Genomic DNA, 19034 nt, shown 5'->3' with positions numbered 1-19034 from the left:
CAACCCATCCCACCCACACAAACCCATGGCGATGGCTTTGTATTTGATAAAGCACTAAAAAAAAAAAAAAGAACAATGTGGAAATGCTATCATTAGTGAGGAAACACCAGAGGCAGGATGCAAACTCAAAATAAAGAGATAAGGTGAATAAATGAAAAACAACCAATAAATAAGTAGACTCAAAACAGTAGATAAAGAGTAAGTGAAAAGTTAAAATGGACCTGCATTTGTATAGCCCCTTCCTAGTCTTCCAACTGCTCAAAATGCCTTCGTACTACATGTCACATTCACCCGTTTCTTCATACTCTACTGGCAGAGGCTGCCAGGCAAGGTGCCTCTGCTCCATACAACCTTTCTCATTAACACACACAATCTGGGCTTCAGCATCTTGCCCAAGGACACTTTGACTTGCAGACTCAAGGGAGCCGGGGATCGAACTGCTGATCTTCCAATTAGTGGACGAGTTGCTCTACCCACTGAGCCGAGGCCACCCAAAGAACACAAGATAAAATAATAAAATACTAAAAGAGATGGTATGTATAGAAATTGGTAAAAAAAAAAAAAGAAAAAGAAATAAAAGTTAGGTTATTAAAAGGAAAACAATCCAGGTTGTATCTTAAGGTCTCCCTTAAGCTTACGGGCTGTTTCCCAGAGTCTCCTTAGCTAAGATACATCTTCTGAAGGTATATCTTAAGAAGGGCGGTCTGAACCACTCGTACGCTGTCTCTTAGTGATGCGCTCCATTCATCCTAACAGAGTTTTAGCTTTATTAGGCCAAAATTATGCTTTTTAAATGGACAGTTGCAGTATAATTCACATCTAGACTCCTTGCGCAAATTACATAATTAGTTAAAAATCAACCTCATGAAAAATAATTATGAATAATGAATATTATGAATAAATGTATTTATTTATTTATTTATTTATTCATTTATTCGTTTAATGGAGCTGACTAACTGACGATATGTTTTTTCTGACTAGGCTACAGTCTGTTCCCCACCACTTTATACTGGATATCTGACAGATACTTGACAAATTGATTTGTCTAATGAGGCCGGCTGGAAACTAATCAAGCAGGCATCACCTGCTATATAAGCGACCATGCGCATCGCCTTTGCTTGCTTCATTGTGGACTAGATTATGGCTGCAATACAGCATATTGTTGCGCTCAATCAAATGAACCAAAGGCATCGCCGTCCGCGTAGCCATTTGGTTCATGTCAACCATTTTATAAGGACAAACTTCAGTCTGCTTGATGTCCTCTCAGACAGTGCCATCCTGTCCCAAGTACCAGCTGCCACGTGAGGAGATCCTGAATCTGTTGCACTTGTGTCCCCGTACATTTAGAGCTACCAAGTGCAACTTCGCTCTCAGCCTAGAGGTACAGCTTCTGGCAGCTTTGCGTTTTTACGCAGTGGGTAGTTTCTTGGAGGTGGTGGGAGATGGATTCGGGCTGAGCAAGGTATCAGTTTTATGGAGTGTGGAGGCTGTGACCAAGGTCCTTGTGCGTTATGCACAAGGGGACATCAAGATGCCTGCGAGGAGAGAGGACATCATAAAGGCACACCAGAGCTTCCACATTATGGCTGGCATCCCCCAGGTGATTGGACTGGTGGATGGAACCCTTATCCCCTTGTCCAACCCGTCCATGGACGACCAAGGCTTCATATTTTCATCATGCTTAAGGGATATTCCGCCATCAACACCAAAGTGGTGGTGGACCACAGAGGGCTCTTTGTGGATGTTGTTGCCAAGTGTCCCAGCAGCACGCACAACATTTAAATCTGGGCCGACTCGGCTGTGGGACAAGATGCTGCCAGAGGAGCTTTCGGCAGAGGTTTTTTCCTCGGGGATAGTGGCTACCCGCTCTAAAGCTACCTGCTGTCGTCATTGTCACACAACATTGCTGTGCGGCGTGCGCGAGCATGTCTTCCTCTGGAGGAGAATGAAGGAGAAGATGACAACGCATACGATGATGGTGTCAACCCCCCGCCCAAACATCATGCAGCACTGTACAAGTTTTCACACAAGACAAAACATCATCAAGATTTTTTTCTCCTCCACTTTTCCTATGTAAACGGTCCATGTCAGTCACCAAAGCATCACAATGACCCTTTATTTCTTCCCACAATAAGCCCACTATCATAAAGTGTGGCATCCAAATTCATTTTTAAAAACAATTAGCCAATAAAATGCAGGGTGGCTAAGATAGGCAAAACTTGCTGTGTGACGGACCTTTCCTTATATGGACATGAGTGAATCTCTTGAGCGCACTTGGTGCGCTTCTGCAGCTTTGCTTTGTCTCTGGGAGACTGCAGAGGCACGCTCAAGAGACAGACCCATACCCTTTTGTTCCCAATTTCTAAAGTGCAGCATCGAATAATACACTTTCAGCACCATGGCAAAGGACAGCTCCAACTTACAATGTACCTTAACAGCTCTTCGTAAGAGAACCTTCGTAGAGCGCTAAGATACATCGAAACTGGGAAACGCGGCCCAGAGTGTTTGGAGGGACATAACAGTGGGGAACTGGTTAGTTTCTGGTGACTTCTGGCGCCCGTTCAGTCCAGTGAAAATTGCCTGCCTGGTGCACACCAACAAGTTAGCTTCCAGGTTTACTTCAACAGTGTGTGACCCACTGAATATGCATAGTAATGTTTGTCCCACTGGCCCCTCCTGTGAGCTCAGACTATACATTATTACATCACAGATTTTTAAATAGCTTTTCTCAGCTTGAGGAAACTTTTACAAATATAAACCCTAGATCAAAAAATAAAATATAATATAAACTCATAGTTGCAGGTCAAGGTGTCCTGTCATCAATTTTACAGATGTTTCTCTTATAATGGTGATCTGTGGGAAAATGCCTTTTCAGGCTGCAGGGGAATACTACCACATCCACAGTTACTGCACTAGCAGCTGATACTACCAAACTGCCTCACAGAGTGCAGAGTGTGAACACTGGTCTGAGGTCAGCACATCAGCGCCCCATGCTGATCCTGAACTGACAGAGAGCAGTGAGTGTGTCTGTTGTGTTAATTTGTTAACAAGAAGTGTAATTCTGTACACACACAGAATATCATGCGTGTGATGTGGACTGGGACATCTGGAATGATCAAAGTTTCAGGACACTGTGCAATGTTGGCACTCTTTATATTTCCTTTTTGACATAGTAGACATAGCTTGTGCATATCTGATTGTCTGAGTTGCCAAACCAAAATATAATATAGGAAATATTGGTGATGTCTACCACATTGACATATGATGATATCCACAGTGAAACATTGCCAGTGGACGATGATGTTGTTTTTTTGGGGGGAAGGTGGAGGTTTAGCTGTCCCTTGCTCACCAGCTCACCATTGTATTCACTGCCACTTCCCAGTGTTGCGCTGACGACAGCCTACAGCTGTCTCACTCAGCTGAGGTGACCGATTAAGGGAGCGGACAGATGAACTCTCACATAACTGCCAGTGTCAGACTTGCATCCCTATGTCAAGTTTAAAAGGGTCTTTGTGTGTTCACATGTCGAATGAAACTCCTGCCTTAGAGCAACTCTGAGGGGATAAAATACCTCAAATACAAAAGGCCTTTAAATCATGACGTTATGATAATAGAGGACTCAGTGGCCAGTGACTGTCAACTGTCAGTGATAGACAATGGCATTAACTGTTAGCTTAACACTAATAGGCAACAAGCAAATAATGTAATTTGAAAATATGTCTTTACTTATTGGTGTAGAATGGAGTTTGATATTAAGGTAAGGTAAGGTCATGATGACATTTCGTGATAAATTGACCATAAATACAGGTGTGTTTGCTTCTTTACCTTTATCAGAGGAAGACCACCTGTGGTTTAAATGATGCCAGTCATATCCACATCAGATAACAGAAACTTGAAAACAAACAAACAGAAGTGTGGCCTTTATTTTCACTACTTTTGCTGGTACTTGAGTACTTGATTTTACAAAGCAACTTTTACTTGAGTACAGTTTTTGCCCACTCATTATGTTCTGCTGCATCACAGGATCTTTTTATAAGGTTCTTTATTTCTACTGGATCTTGTTTAAGGTTTTCTGTTGGGTTTTAATTATTTCTCTAGTTTGTTCTGGTTGAATTGAGCTAATGGTCTACAGTTGTTTTCTTTATCAAGTTCAAAGTGTTTTGTTGTTTAATTTGGTTGTGGTGTTGGGCAGTTTTTTGTGGTTAGTTTCTGAAGGGTCCTGAGAGTATAATTGGTCCAATCTATTAATCTCCTTCTCCAGGGTCTCTTCTTCTGTAGCTCTTGTTTCTCTTATGAGACTTTTTGCTTCTCTTATGAGATTTTTTGTTTGTCTTATGAGTTTTTTGAGATTTTTTCAGCCGTTTTTCAATAAATTACAAGCTGAGGTTTTGGGGGCATTGTTAAATATAAGGAAGCGTGTCCATTCCTGCTGAAGATACTGTAGTCAATAAAAATCTTTAATGTATTATTAAAGCACCAACTAGGAAGGTGATATGGGGTGCTGTCTGTTGGCAGAATAATACTTACAGAGGCATGGTCTGAGTTTGCAGTATTGTTCGATCAAATGTACAGCTCATAAAGCCACGGGGTAACATTCATGTTATTTTAGTGTTCTTGTTTCTTTTTTTTGCGTTATAGATGGAAACTATATTTTCTACCTCTTCATAATTGTGGGAGGGTACTGTATGTGCAACAAATTACATTGCTGTAAGTCTTTTTCCAAAGCTCCTGACAAATTGTCGCTACACTTCTCACACGTTAAAGGAGCAATACGTAGCCATTGTGCAAGTAGTCTACATAGCTAACTGGAGCTACACGCTGTATATTAAGTAGGTTGTAATCCTTTAATTTACGATCTATAGTTGAATTGAGTTGTTTCCCCACACCACCTCCTCCCCAGACATGGCAGAGACAGGCAGTCTGCAGGAGCTCCGCAGGAACTGCAGGAAGCATCCAACATAGTCCACAACTGTCAGTTGTCTGTCAATGTAAAGTTAAGCTTGTTACCCTGAAAACAGAAGCCCACTGCTCCCAAATAACAGACTCTTGCTCAGTTTAACAGTTACAGACCTCTGCTTCTCATAAAAGATCATGAATAATTTCTTGCAAATCATAAACAGACACTTATTCATTCAGCAAAAATTCTTGAAAGCTATTAAATGTGAAACAGACTCACAAAACAGTGACACCAGTCCAGAATGGAAAATGTCAAAAGGGGGACACCGCTGGCTGCAGTATTCATGTTACATGAAGCAATATTTCAACATAACATGTTTCCATTATCTCTAATGACACATCATGGTCATTTTCTGATTTATTATAGTATTATGTTACAGATTTCCCCTTTAAATATGTCTAATATGCTTAGACTGCATACATTTACCCAATCAAACGTGATCATATAAAACTACATATTTCAGCTGTCAAAACAGTCTACACTTGGACTGATCCAGTCACGTAAGGATTTGATTCAAATCCTTTTTCAAAACCATCTCATCCGCCTATTGTTTCACTCAAAAATATGTTATATTACTGAAGCTAAAGACATTCTAACTTCCCTTTCACTCTGACTTTAAGGCCCAACAAGTGAAAAGCTGCAGCTCTTGGACACACTTTTGAAACAACACTTTTGCTAAAAAGACAGTTGGAAAGGAGGCAATGTCACGCTGGATCAATGAGCCGCTGTAATCTCCTGCATAAACAGGCAGAATACCAAGTTCTAATCAACCAGTCTGATGTGTGTAGAGGTGTGTGTGGTTACTTTGTAAGCAGCTGGGTGTCGGTTGCACATGATTTAATGAAGGTAAACACAGTGGATGGCCACGCGTAATGGCACTGCGCTCTGGCGTGGCACTTCTCAAACCGGACACTGCAGCCTTATCAACATATGTGTCCTGCTGCCTTCAGATGGCTGCAGAAATTTAATGAGCTGGAAGTGAAGCTATTCATACAGTGTAAAGCAGCTGTGGACAACGGGTACTCACTCATAGATAAATGCGGACTGATTTGCTAGTGTTCCTGCTTTCATTTTTGATGCAGATTTAAAGCGACAGCTCACCCCCAAAATCAAAAAGACTTACTTTTTCTCTTACCTGCAGTGCTATTTATCGATCTGATTATTTTGGTGTGAGTTGCAGAGTTTTGGAGATACTGGCTGTGGAGATGTCTGCCTTTTCTCCAATATAATGAGACTATGAGGGCCAGCAGAATCTACCAGAACTACTTTAGAATCTTTCTTTCTACTAGAGAGAAAGTCGCTCCTACATGAAACTGCTCACAGCAAGGTCTGTGAACCATCTGGAGTAACTGGGTCATGATTTTTGGAAAGAGACACTGGTTTTGAATTTTTTAAATGTATTTTTTGGTGCTTTGAGCGCCTAAAGCAGAGTGCCATTTGATCCCATTATATTGGACCGAAGGCAGACATCTCTACAGCTGATATCTATATCTGTTTTTGACTTGGGGTGAACTGTCCCTTTAAAGGCATCTCCTGGTCGGAGAGTGATTGATTAAGATGGTTTATTTACATTTTAAATCTACTTAAAGGAGATTTTAACTAGTTATGGACTAGTCTCAGTTTAATACTGATGCCTTTATATGATATGCAAGCAAGAAAAACCATCCAGGAAAAGATCGTCTGTTTCTGTATAGTTGTTCTGCCACATGGTCGGATTCTGAAATCAGATTAACAAAACCTGTGTTTACATTTTCCCAGGCAGCATTACAGTCAGAGCTATGCAACCCAGTTAAAACTAAGCAAGAGGAGATTTTCATATTTATTTTTACATTTGGTGTGGTTATAGCAGTGAACCACAGCTGCTTTTGTCCACAGCGGCCTCCAAAATCAACATAATATTAAAGTTCCTTGTAGTAGGTTTAAGCATTCATCATTGCTGCTCATTTGCTCCAAGCTTTTAGTTAATTCTATCACCACTTCCCAACTGGGGACTAAAACTCTATTTTAGCAAAGTTTTGCACACATGCTTCACCTCCAACCTATTTTCCTTGGTCAGAATTGATGCTGACATGCTTGACGTTTCTGTTTCCCTTCATCAAAGAGGCAACCAACGAGGTTGAGAAGAGACACATTTTTATATGATGAAGAGCAGGCTTTTTATAGGAATATCCTCAAAGAGAGTGAGGTTTGGAAGGAAAACAGGGAGCTGTTGGGAGTTATAAAAAAGTAAACTATCCCCCAACTACTCACAGGTGGAGTGACTGATTACTCCATGATTAATAGCTTGCTTTTCATGTAGTTTTTCCCAGTAGATTTGTATCTTCCTTTGTGCTTCATTGATCCCTTTGAAGATAAGGTTTAGTCACCATAGATATTGACTCAAGGTCTAAAATTTATTATTTGAAAAACTGCATGTATATTATTGTATCTGTCTCCATTTCCTAAAAACCATGAGTTTGAGAGCAGACACTTCAGTGCAAAGTATAGAGGATTTCTATTTTTTTTCAAGGTGTTTAATTCTCTCTTTATAGTGGAGACTGTAACCACCATGATTTTCAGTGATAATTGGCATTTATTGAAAAGAGTGTTTCTTTTTTTCCCTAGCATTTACAAAAATCCAAAGCACAAGAGCACATGTGTAAGGAATTGATTGAATGTGGATGTTGGATATCTGCTTGAATGTAAGGTCTTGTTTTCAAAAGCTTCTTCTTGATCTACTGTGGCTTAGATCGTACCTCATTTGTATGTCACTTTGGGCAAAAGTTTCAAACAATGTTACCACATGTACGATAATAACTGTGTTTGTACCATAATTTTAAGAATTGTACAATATACCTTCAGTAATTCCAAAAATGACCAAATGTACAATTATTTTGACATTTCCATAAACCCGCAATCAAACCTTGAGAGTTTGAGAGCAACCAAACATAACAGCATCGCACTGATCAAGCAGCTGGTAGAGCAGTGACACAGAATTGATACTCTGTAAAGTGACAAATGGTTGCTGTCTCGTTCACGTGATGGAGCCTCCCTGTGATATCGAGCACATGGCACAGTTTAGCCATTCGCAGTAGTATCCTGGCCCCTTCCCAGGCTGCTGCTGAATGTATGATAGTTTTGTTGAAATTTAATAATTTGCAGTATGATATTGTTGTGAATTGCATCTGGCAACACTGCTGCCAGATGAGTAATGTAATGGTTAGTGTTGTGGCACCTACACATTATATGACATCAGCACATCTCAAAAAAGACAAATCCTTGGTCTCAATGGGACAAACCTGATTAAATAAAGGCTCAATAAGAAAAGTTGCAGGAGTGAGCATCAGTTAGCCTCTGATTTAAGGCTTTTGTTTAGCAATATCTATAAACTTTTGCTGAGTGGAAAGTCAGGACTAGAGTCATGAGGTATAAGCTCACTACTGTAAAACTGAAAACTGTCTCGCAGTATCCACTCATTTGGCTATGTGTCCATGGTGAATAGGAGAGGAGTGTGGTAGGGATTCATTTTCTGGCTCAGTTTCACCACATGAGTGGTGTTTCTAGCTGTAATCTTTTGTCCTCAAGCATTCAGTGGACGGGTGGACAGTTGACCATGGCGTAGTTTTGTGGGCTGCCATTTTTTCAAATCTGAGTTGAGTGAGAAAAAAAAATGCTGCCACAGTTTGAGGTCGATGTGCCGCATACGTGTGTCACCCAGTGATGAATCTCTCTGGCTAATCAATCCACAATTAGAATTTACAATTTAGAATTTCATTTAGCAGAAGCATTGGATTTTTTTTTATATACAGAAATCTTTTTTGTTGTCAATTAAGTGCAGAGGTGTTCATGAAAGAGCTGGGTATTAAATCTTTTCTTAAAGAATGAGAGGGATTCTGCAGATCGAACAGAATTAGGTAACAAGAGAGAAAGTACAAAAGAGTCTAGCTAGCGACCTTGGGCTCTGTTGTGATGATTGCATCAGGTGTCTTTTATCAGCAGAGTGCAGTGAGCGGGAGGGTGTGTAGACCTGAATGAGAGAGTTCAGGTAGGCAGGTTTTTAGGTTTAGGTTTTAGTTACTGTTTTGTAAGCAAAAGTCAGGGCTTTGATTTAATGCGGGCAGCAACTGGAAGACAGTGGAGTGATCTGAACAGCAGGTCAACCTGCTGTTTTGGGCTGGTTGAAAACCAGACTTGCTGCTGTGTTCTGGATCAGCTACAGAGGTTTGAACGTATATGTGGCGAGGCCTGCCATTAAAGAGTTGTAATAGTCAATGTGGGATATTAGGAGAGCTCATACTGGGAGGTGTGCTGTATGTTTCAGACAGGAAGGATCTGATATTCCTGAGGTTGAACAGGGCAAAATGACTCAACCAAACGATCGAGGCTACATGGACGTTATTTGATCATGACACCCACGTATCAGACAGAGTTTGTAGGTGTGAGCTGGGTTGATCTGAGCTGGATACTGATTTCTTTTTGTATGGAGGGACTGGCTGGGATGATGAGCTCAGTCTCAGAGAGGTTAAGTTGAGGGTGGCGCTCTTTGACCTATGTCAGGACATCGGCAAGGCATGACAAGATCTGAGCAGACACTGCATGGTCTTTTAGAGGGAATGACAAAGAGCTGGGTATCATCAGCATAGCAGTGGTATGAGAAACCACAGGAGTGGATTATTGCAGCAAGTGAATCAGTGGTCTGCAGTGACCTGCAGTGTATTTACTTCACCGTTAGGTATCAGCTTTGCTCACTTGGAACCACAACCAAAGTGACCAGGCGCCACCCAGAATTTTTGCCAACTGAAAACAAAAAACAAACAACAAAACAAAAAAGAGTGAGCCGAGTCGTGTCATACCATGGAGTGTAAACACGGCTTAAGCCATCTGACATCTGATTATCTTTATATTTATAAGAGCATTTTCATTCCTCAGTTCAGTAAAACAAGTAGATTTATTTACTGGGTGTCTTTTAAAAACGTAAGTGAGTGATTTTTTAGTTAATATTATATCAGACCTAATCATTTCCAGACTGTACATTTGCACTCATAGAAAGGTCAAATCAAAGCTCTTCTGCCGTAGTAACTACAGTGTCAGTATACATACACTTAATTTGACGTTTTGTTCTCGGTTGCCATTTTATTGTAGTAATAGATATTATTTTGTTACTGAAATCAATCAAATGGCAGAATTCTCTGCCTTTTTCCAGAACTTGCTGTTGCTCTGATGACAACCTCTGTTCTACACGGACAAATGTCTATTGTGCGACTGCAGCTGAAGCCCCGTTGCCTCACCCATCCATCTCATTCTGCTCTGTGCTAATGTCTTGCGTGAGAGACCGGGGAATTGTCTGCAGATGGGGGCCAGTGACCTGCAGTGATTGTGTGAATGAATATGGGATCAGAAGATGCACTGAGTACAATGTGCATCCATTAAGTGAGACTGAATGGCAACGTAAGAAAAATGGGGCCTCAAAATGCTGGAGAAATGAATAGCGTCTCTTTGCACTTCAGTGCATCTTGGTAATGTATGTGGGAAATGCAGTAGCAGAGCATTATTTTTTTTTGTTTTCTGTTAATGTGGAAGCAAAAGGTTTTCAGTGTCATTAATGGTAGAAAGCACTTTTCAAACCAAGCCGAGTAAATTAAATGTTTCCATTTGATTCTGTTTATTTAGCAAATTAAATAATTTGTTATGTTATTGTTACATTATAAAGAATGATCTCAAACAGACAGTTTTTGTTTTCTCTGTATAAATTCACTGTGCATTGTGTCCTCAGTGGATTTTTTTTTCTAATGACTTTCATATGCCCATTGTTATTGCATATCCATCCACTAGACTTAAATAAATGTGTTACTGTACTGACTGATTTCTAAGAATATGACATCCAAAAAACTGGTCACAAACACAGAAAACATGCTGTAAACACAACCACACATGGCTGATGAAAAACATAACAAATTATCTTCACTATTATTCGTTTGTTTCTGCATCCACACTCTGCATGTCTTCTTCACAATGAGCAGAAAGTATGGCGTGGATCATCTCTTGGGTAGTCGAGCCTATGTTTTGCCTCCCAGTGGGATGTAAGCCATGCTGAGCCGCCGGCGAGGCCCGAGCTTGGTGTGGAGCTCATTAATGATCCACGACACTGGTGCAGACCTTCTGGGCCCTGAGTGTGTGCATGTGTGTGCTGTTGAGGAGGAAAAGTTTGTAAATGCATTTTCAAACATTTGTAAGAACCTTAATGATGTTTCCAGTTGTTTTGTGGGCTTGTCACAACAAAATAATTCTGTAGTGGACAAAGACCACAGTTGTTTTTGTTACCTGCGTGTTTTTTAGTCTCCCTTCTGAATTAATTCACTCACCCAGCAGGCATACATTACAAATTGGGAAGCAATCGTTCAGCCCAAGTTCATTTGCTTGAAAAACAGTCACAAATATATTGTTTCATTTTCAAAAAGGCTAAGTGAATTCCTAAAACAGCAGGCCACTGCAGTTAGGATGAAATATTGCATGTGTTGGGGACTATTTTCAGCAGCGGATTAATCCACTTTTCATGCTCTAGTAAGTATTAACAGCAGCAGGACAGTGTATGTGGATTTGACTCAAGATAACTACAATGTGTGTGCTCATGTTAACAAACAAACATGTCAACCATTACAACAGTTTCACTCATTGATGTGTTTAATAATTTTTGGACACCAATGAAGCTTTCTGCCACAGAGGAACAACATGTACAGTATATACATCAGGCTTTTATTGTTGGTTTGGGTCTTTTCATGGTATTGATTTACAAAAAGAAAAATATAGACTATCACCAGACTTATCCTTTCAAAGTTGAAAAACACAATATGAGGTAAATTTGTATGCTGGTAACAAGTTTGGACATCGGTTGAAAAATCATTCATCTACATTTATTTTTTTTTACTCTTTTACGTGTTAATTGGATTTTTAGAAATTATCCTTAGGACAGCAATTCAAAAAAAAAGTTTTAGATTTTGCCACATTAGGCCTTGCTTCTAAATGTGTTAAAATATGTTAGTATTGCCATTGTGTGTGTTTTTTGTGTGATTTTTGCTCAAAGCACCACTGTGTACAGTACAGCCAGAGCTGGTGGCATTTTGTTTGTGCCCCAGATTAGTTAGGTTTTGGGAGTCATTCTTCAACACAATCTCTGAAATACTACACATTCAACCAGAGGAAAATAACATTATGACAAACATTCAAGGTAAAGTAATCACCTTCACCTCCCTGCTTCCATGCAGGAGAATTCTGTTGCTGTAGAAATCCTCCCTACCCCCGACTTTTAATCTTGGATATGTCACGTTATGTCTTTCCTAAAATTGGAAAAAATGAAATTTTCCTTGAGAGGTTCATCTGATAGATTCTCTTCTCACTGGCAACCATTAACTAACTACTTTGATCGGCTGCCTGCTGATGAAATTTCACAATAATGGCATGTCGCGTTCCTGTTTACTGTGTGTGCGTGTCTTGGCGCCTGGTCACCACTCAGCACTCTATCTGCAGATATACACATAGATGTGGGTGCTGTGTACTCCTTCAGTGCCCTGGTAGCCTTGGTGTTATTAACAGCTTATTTCCCTTGTTTTGTTTTGTTTTTCTTTATTTTTCTTTAATTAATAACATTTCTTGCCTCCCTATCGACTGTTTTTCTTTTGTCTCTGTACTACAGTTAACTAAGACTCCATTGTCAGTTTCCATTGTCCCATTGCCAGTGGTATATATTTACTACTGTCTCTATTGTGAACTGAAAATGCTTTGTCTGTTATTTCTCTGTACTGTACAACAGTTCCTTGCATTTTCTTTAATAAAGCGTCGTTTAAAAAATAAATAAATAAAAAATCAACTATTGATAATCACCCCTCAGTTAGTAACCAGCAGTGTCAGGCTTTTAAAATATAATATATTACATGCTACCAGTTACTTGCATTTGAAAGTAACATGTTACTTTCTGATATTACTGTCTGAGTAGAGTAATGCTTTACACTACTTAGTGTTACTTTCACCAAAATAATTGCAGAGGTATGGCCAGGCATTAAAATAGAAGACAGTAATGATGTTTGCAGTTTTCCTGCAAATGCCCCTATATTGCAACACTTACTGTAAAACGTTTGAGTCATTCCTGTTCACCCCGTGTGTGAACCGGCTCTGTGCAGGCTCACTCAGCTGTGTCTCACAGGTGCAACTCTGACCTGGCCCAGTAAATAGGCACTTATATATTTTTCAGCACAGAGCGCGCTGCTCTCTTTCTCTCTCTCTCTCTCTGTCTGTCTCTCTCTCTCTCTCTCTCTCTCTCTCTCTCTCTCTCTCTCTCTCTCTCTCTCTCTCTCTCTCACACTCACACACACACACACACTGCTCTGTTTTGTAATGTATGTTCAAATACTGTAGCAAGTAGCGACGTCCCACTTTTTCCATCATGCCTACAGTTTTGGACTGAGTAGTTTAAATTTGCTGTTATATGCTCCAAAATGCAAATGTAACTTTTTGTTAGTGTTTGTAAAGTGTCCATTCAGAACAAAATGGTTTATGTTGGTAATTGTCAGTTGTTCTCCCCACTTCTGAAAAGTGTGTTACCCAGTAACACGCTACTTGACATAGAAAATTCAGTAGTATTACCAAAATGCTGATAGTAACTTGTTGTACTTACTTCCTGCTAAAAGTCATACATTCCTGTAACAACTGACAATACTTTTGTAATGTGCCTCCTCTAACTCTGGTAAACACGCCAGATTCTTTCACAGCATTTGACATGCAATAGAAAACACAGGTAATAATTAATGTCCTGTTCCATTTAGTGAAGCAGAGCCTTTCCACTGAGCATCAAAAGTGTGATGATAATGGGAAATTATTTTAAAGGGACAGTTCATCCCCAAATCAAAAATGTATAATTTTCCCATGGCCTGTAGTGCTTTCTATCCATCTAGAATTTTTTGGTGTAAGTTGCAGAGTTTTGTAGATATCAGCCGTAGAGACGTGACTTGTAGAAAGAAAAAGGATTCTTGTAGATTCTGCGGCACAGTGAAAGTAGTTCCTACATGAAACTGCTCTCAAGTCTTTGGATTATCTTGTGTAAGTGGGTCATGATTTTTGAAAGTAGATGCTGGTTTTGAATTTTTCAGATCTTTCAGCTCTTGTCAGCACCACAAGCCTAGTGCCATTTAGTCCCATTATATTGGAGAGAAGGCTCTATAGCCAATATCTTAAAAAAGATTTTGGGGTGTCCCTTAAAGCTGTGAACTGTGGTAACTTCATCCTCAGACTTTCTTTTCTCTTTATCTCTCTTATCTATTTACCTTTTCAGCATCACCTTCACAGGATGTGTCTGAACTACCTCCTTTGATAACTTGTTTATTACACCTCTGACACCTGTGAAGCATAATTATCCTGTGTCATCACTGTCATCCCTGATAGGTGTAGAGACACATCATTTTCACATGTATGAAATTTTGGGATTGTTAGCAGAATGTAGCACACATGGCAGGTACATGTTTTTCCGTTTGAAACATTTGAGTGCATAAATTTCACACTTCAAACTTCTCTCATTTGCTCCTCATTTAAACCAAAAGCCTGTTAAACATCTTGAAAAAAATGCGCTGATGTGAAAAAGTTTGAGTTCATCTGCAACGAACAAAAGATGAACTGTAACGGATTCTAGAAATGTGAGATCTGTTGTCTTTCACACTTTTGTTTTTGTTCTCCCTCCGGTTTTGTTTCACTCATAGTTGTTTTCTTTCATTTTTATTTTCAGTAAACATCTCATAATTGAATCTAAACTAACTTTCATCAAAACAGTAATTCAGAGAATAAATGTGCCTGGTAATTGTGTTCCAGGAGAGAAGTTTTCTCCTTATTGGTGTTCAATTATAAACCAGATGATCTTAAGGCAAGAAAAGCAATCAAAAATCCACACAAAACCCACATGAATCCTCTTCCATTCTCTGTGTGTGTGAGCAGGTGTATCAGGTGTACGCCCGCAGGTCCCCGGAGGAAGTCCATGGCATCCTGAGGGCCGCAGGGGCCGACTATGTGGTGCTGGAAAACAGCATTTGTTACGAGCGGAGGCACAGGCGAGGCTGCAGACTGCGAGACCTGCTCGACCTGGCCAACGGACATGTGGGTGGCATTTATTTAACATGACTGCGAGTGTGCGTGTGTGCTCGTGTGTGTGTGGCCGCGTGTGCCATCTCCTCTGCCAACTTGTGTGACTGAGTGAAAGCTCTCAGCCTCCACAGAGATCAATAGTCTCACTTCTCATCTGCACGTCACTGTCTCTCACTCTCTGGCTGTCGCTCTTTCTTTCATTGCCCTCACCACCACCACCACCGCCAGCCTCCAACCCTCCGTCTCTCCTTATTTTGATGTCAGATGCAGTGCGCTGGCTATTTGGATTACCAGAGGCGAGACAAGCTTCAGTCTGGCTGTCTGGCTCAGTGTGGTGTAAGACACATGAAACACAGAGTGGGTGTGGGTCCGTGTTTGTGACGGAGTAAATGTCACACAGCACACACAACATCTGACATCTGACAGCTTTATTGAAGGAACGCTCAGTTTACATCTGTCTGTTTCTTTCTCTCTGACTATATTTTCTTTTCTTTCTGTCTCACTGTTTTGTTTTCTTGTTTTTTCTGTCTTTGTTGGTGTCCTTTACTGTCTGTCTTTTTCTTTCCTTCGTTCTTTCTGAGAGCACTATACTGAACACATGTTTATATTTGGTTTTCCTTATGGCAGAAAAAGAAGAAAAGTCAATTGTTGAGTTTCTTGTTTGGACAAGTAAATTTGGCAATTAATTTAAGCAGGAAAGTAAAAATGGAAAGAGGACAGGGGTGTGTGTGTTGGTTTTTTTTTAGTCTATTTAGGGCACTTATTTTGGTAAAATATGTGTGTTAAAATGGAGGATTTAGATTCTTTTCAAAAGGTGTGTGATTATGAGGGAAACTTTTTTCTTTGAAGGGTTTTGCAGATGTATTGCTTTTATTTTATTTTGTTTTGTATGGTGTTTTCTGATTGTTCGAATGATTGTTTAAAACTCAAACTCTTTCTTTCTGTCTTGCTCCTTGAATCAATCAACAATCAATTGCAAAAATTGCAAAAAACATCCTTAAATATTATTCAGAGTTTCACAGTCAACAAGTCATCAGGACTTATCAAGGATTTATCAAGACTGCGTTGGTGTGGTTTGATCAGATTTTATCGACAAAGAAACAAGAAATCGTGTTTTGATTTAAAGGTTGCTTAAATTTTATGTATTTATTTTTTAAGGTTGCTTAACTATAATTGGTGCACAGAAATACGTGAGTGAGAAAAAGCAAGGACAGAAAACAAATTACACAAAATCTCTCCTGTGAAATAACCAAAACTGTGGTAGAAAACAGTGTAGCCAAGTGGCATCCAATCAATTATTGTATGAAGTTGATACATCAAAAAGGTTTTCTGCACCTTCAAAATATTCCATTACTAGTTATGTCGAGCATCTTTTTGTTTTTTCCTTATTTGATTGTAGCACGGATATGTAAAATTTGTCTGGTCCCTTTAGCACCAAAAAAGAATCCTTTTTTGATAAAAGCCTAAATAACCATTTTGTTGTATTTATTTCTTCTTCCTTTTAGGTTCAAAGTGAAATCAGAGCCTGTGAGAGGCTGTCTGTATTTACTATATCTAAAATGTGTTGATGATGTATTGTTTAAAATATTTAAGAATAATTATGACTGTTGATTAATCATTAATAATAATGATTAACTGTCATTTTTGTTTATGTTGACACTGACACACTTGTTCTCTGTACCATCAGATCATGGATGGAGCAGGAGAGAACGACCCAGACCTCGTCCCCGCCTCCCACCCTCGATTCTGCGAGGCCATCAAGGAGGACACGGCGGCTTACACCTCCCTGTTCACCAGAACTTTCCAGAACAAAACCTTCCACGTGTACCGGGTCAAGAAGAAGCGCAAGAAGAGCGCCAAGAGCTCGTCAGAGCCCAGCGCGACTCAGTAGCAGGAGCCGAGACCCCGTCAGAGGCCAGAGGGGAGAGAGGAGGAGGAGAAGAAGAGATAAAAGCAGTGAATCCTCGCTGTTCCTCTGTCTCCTCTCTGCACTGTGCCCCACTGTGATCATGCCCATTATTTTTTTAACACATGGCTCTGAGAACTGTGGTGTTAGAGCAGTGGGCCGGTTTGAGCTCGGGGCTGCATTGTTTTAGTTAGTGGAGTGTGGAAGCACCTATAGGAGTCCTGCTCTGGGCTGTTCTGTCTCCACCCGCCCGCCCCGCCCGCCCTCCTCCCAGCTCGCACTGGTGCACATGAACACACATAGAAACAACTATTAGACCTCTAAGCAGAGTCAGGAACACCACAAGCAACTACTCATTATTTAGTTTCATTTGAAGCAGTCAGTGTCATTTCTGCACAGCATCAGGAAATGAACAAAATATTACTCACTGCTACTTATTCATAGTTAGGGATATTACTTTCTCTTTCATACTGAGTAGGCTTGGGGTTCAATAGCTTTCATCAAATCTACTCAAGTCGGGATCCTTTTATTCAGAATTTTACACGTTTGCTACAGAGTTCTTCCTTGCCAATGAAAATAAGTGGAGAAAATAAAAGTTTGTTCAGCCTGATCCACAATGGAGCTGGCTGTTGAGATCCAAACCCAGTGCAGAGTTTTATCAACTTTTATGAACATAATGCATTTTTAGAAAGTGCAAGTTGCCACTGCAGATGACCTCTGTCAGTTATAAAGGGTATAAAAGCTAATATAGCTAATTAAGCTATCTAAATAGAAAAAACTGCCAGTTCTTGAACGTGCCATATTTGAACAATAAATACCCATAAAGTCAAACTATTATAGATTATTATGGATTAAGAAATGGTCAGACTTTTTTTGCTTTTTTTTTTTTTTTTTTTTTTTGGATGACAATCTTGTTGGAAACAAGATCTTGACTATTCTAGGTGAGTGAAAAATATTTCATAATTGTGCTTTTTTTTTCCATAGCTTTCAACTGCAGTAGAGGATGACCTCAGTTGTCATGGAAATGGTGGTGTTTTTGTATGCAGTCTCAGTACCTTTACACACCAGAAAGTGGCACAGCAAATTAACCTGCCTGTCTTTCTGAAATATTTTATTCTAGAAGCTTGGTACTTAAGTGACTACTGGGAGGACTAGTTTGTGAACTATTGTAGCTGGCAAGCTAGTCTGTACTCTGTGGGTATAAACCTTCCATTAGATGCTTGTTTCAGGTGGCATCAGTGCATTCACTGTCTGCGTTTCCAAAGTCCCCAGGAAACAACGACGATCCCTGAGATAGTAACCTACATGCTGAAAATGACAAATTAGCATCTGGGTTGCTAATGGTACAAGCATAAACAAGTGAGCAGCTGTTAGTTTTTCTTTTGCAGTGATTTAGACTATGTAATACCAGGGCTTGCCTCCTGATGTGCAAATGTTCCACCAAAACAAATTCCTTTCCTGACAATATTTTGTAGGGACACTGTCGCCAGGGTTTTTTTTTTCTGCTATAGCAGAATGATCATGTGTGGAGTAGAAACTTTTCTCAGCGCTGAGTGCTGTACACAGAGAGGTCTGGCTATGTGAGACTAATGGCAAGTTAATAGCTAGCGCTGCTTCTGAACTGAAAGTGATTTTTGACAAGTCACCATCAAATAATGTAAGTTTCTCCCAGTGAAAATGTCCTAACCTGCTCCTTGTCGCAGCCAACAGGCTAAACAACATGTTGCTTGTTTGAAAAACCACTCACCCTTGTTATATTTTTGCAAAAGTTCTGTTTTCTTTGGTCAAAATCCACATTGATGTCCTTAATATATACCTGCTTACCCTCCAATCAAGCAGTCAACATCTTATATGATCCACATTCCCCCTTTTTTTTTTTAAATGATATCTTCAAAAAGGCAGAGTTATGGAAGGAAATCTGAGGGTTATTGGAAATTACAAATAAATAAACTGTCTCCCAACTATACAGAAACAAGACTTCCTTAAGAAATTTACTGTTATGAATAACTCTTACCCATTTGCAGAAGGAGATAAGTGGTGCAGCCACAACATCACTTGTAGTAAATGTGG

General features: G+C 39.9%; 1 protein-coding gene across 1 annotated transcript in view; it reads left to right on the top strand.

Annotated features, from left to right (window-relative positions):
* dpy19l3 (dpy-19 like C-mannosyltransferase 3) overlaps nucleotides 1–17557 on the top strand; it is a 95625-nt gene extending 78068 nt beyond the window's left edge. Inside the window, exons 19-20 of the mRNA XM_084725197.1 lie at nucleotides 14912–15070; nucleotides 16746–17557. Coding sequence (XP_084581323.1) covers nucleotides 14912–15070; nucleotides 16746–16949 — 363 coding nt within the window. The 3' untranslated portion in view covers nucleotides 16950–17557. The remainder of the gene's footprint in view (nucleotides 1–14911; nucleotides 15071–16745) is intronic.
* Nucleotides 17558–19034: the final 1477 nt, after the last annotated feature.

The sequence above is a fragment of the Lutjanus erythropterus genome, chromosome 1 (assembly GCF_056507025.1).
Source record: "Lutjanus erythropterus isolate fLutEry1 chromosome 1, fLutEry1.hap2, whole genome shotgun sequence".
NCBI classification, from domain to species: Eukaryota; Metazoa; Chordata; class Actinopteri; order Lutjaniformes; family Lutjanidae; genus Lutjanus; species Lutjanus erythropterus.
This window is presented reverse-complemented; position numbering and strand designations above follow the sequence as displayed.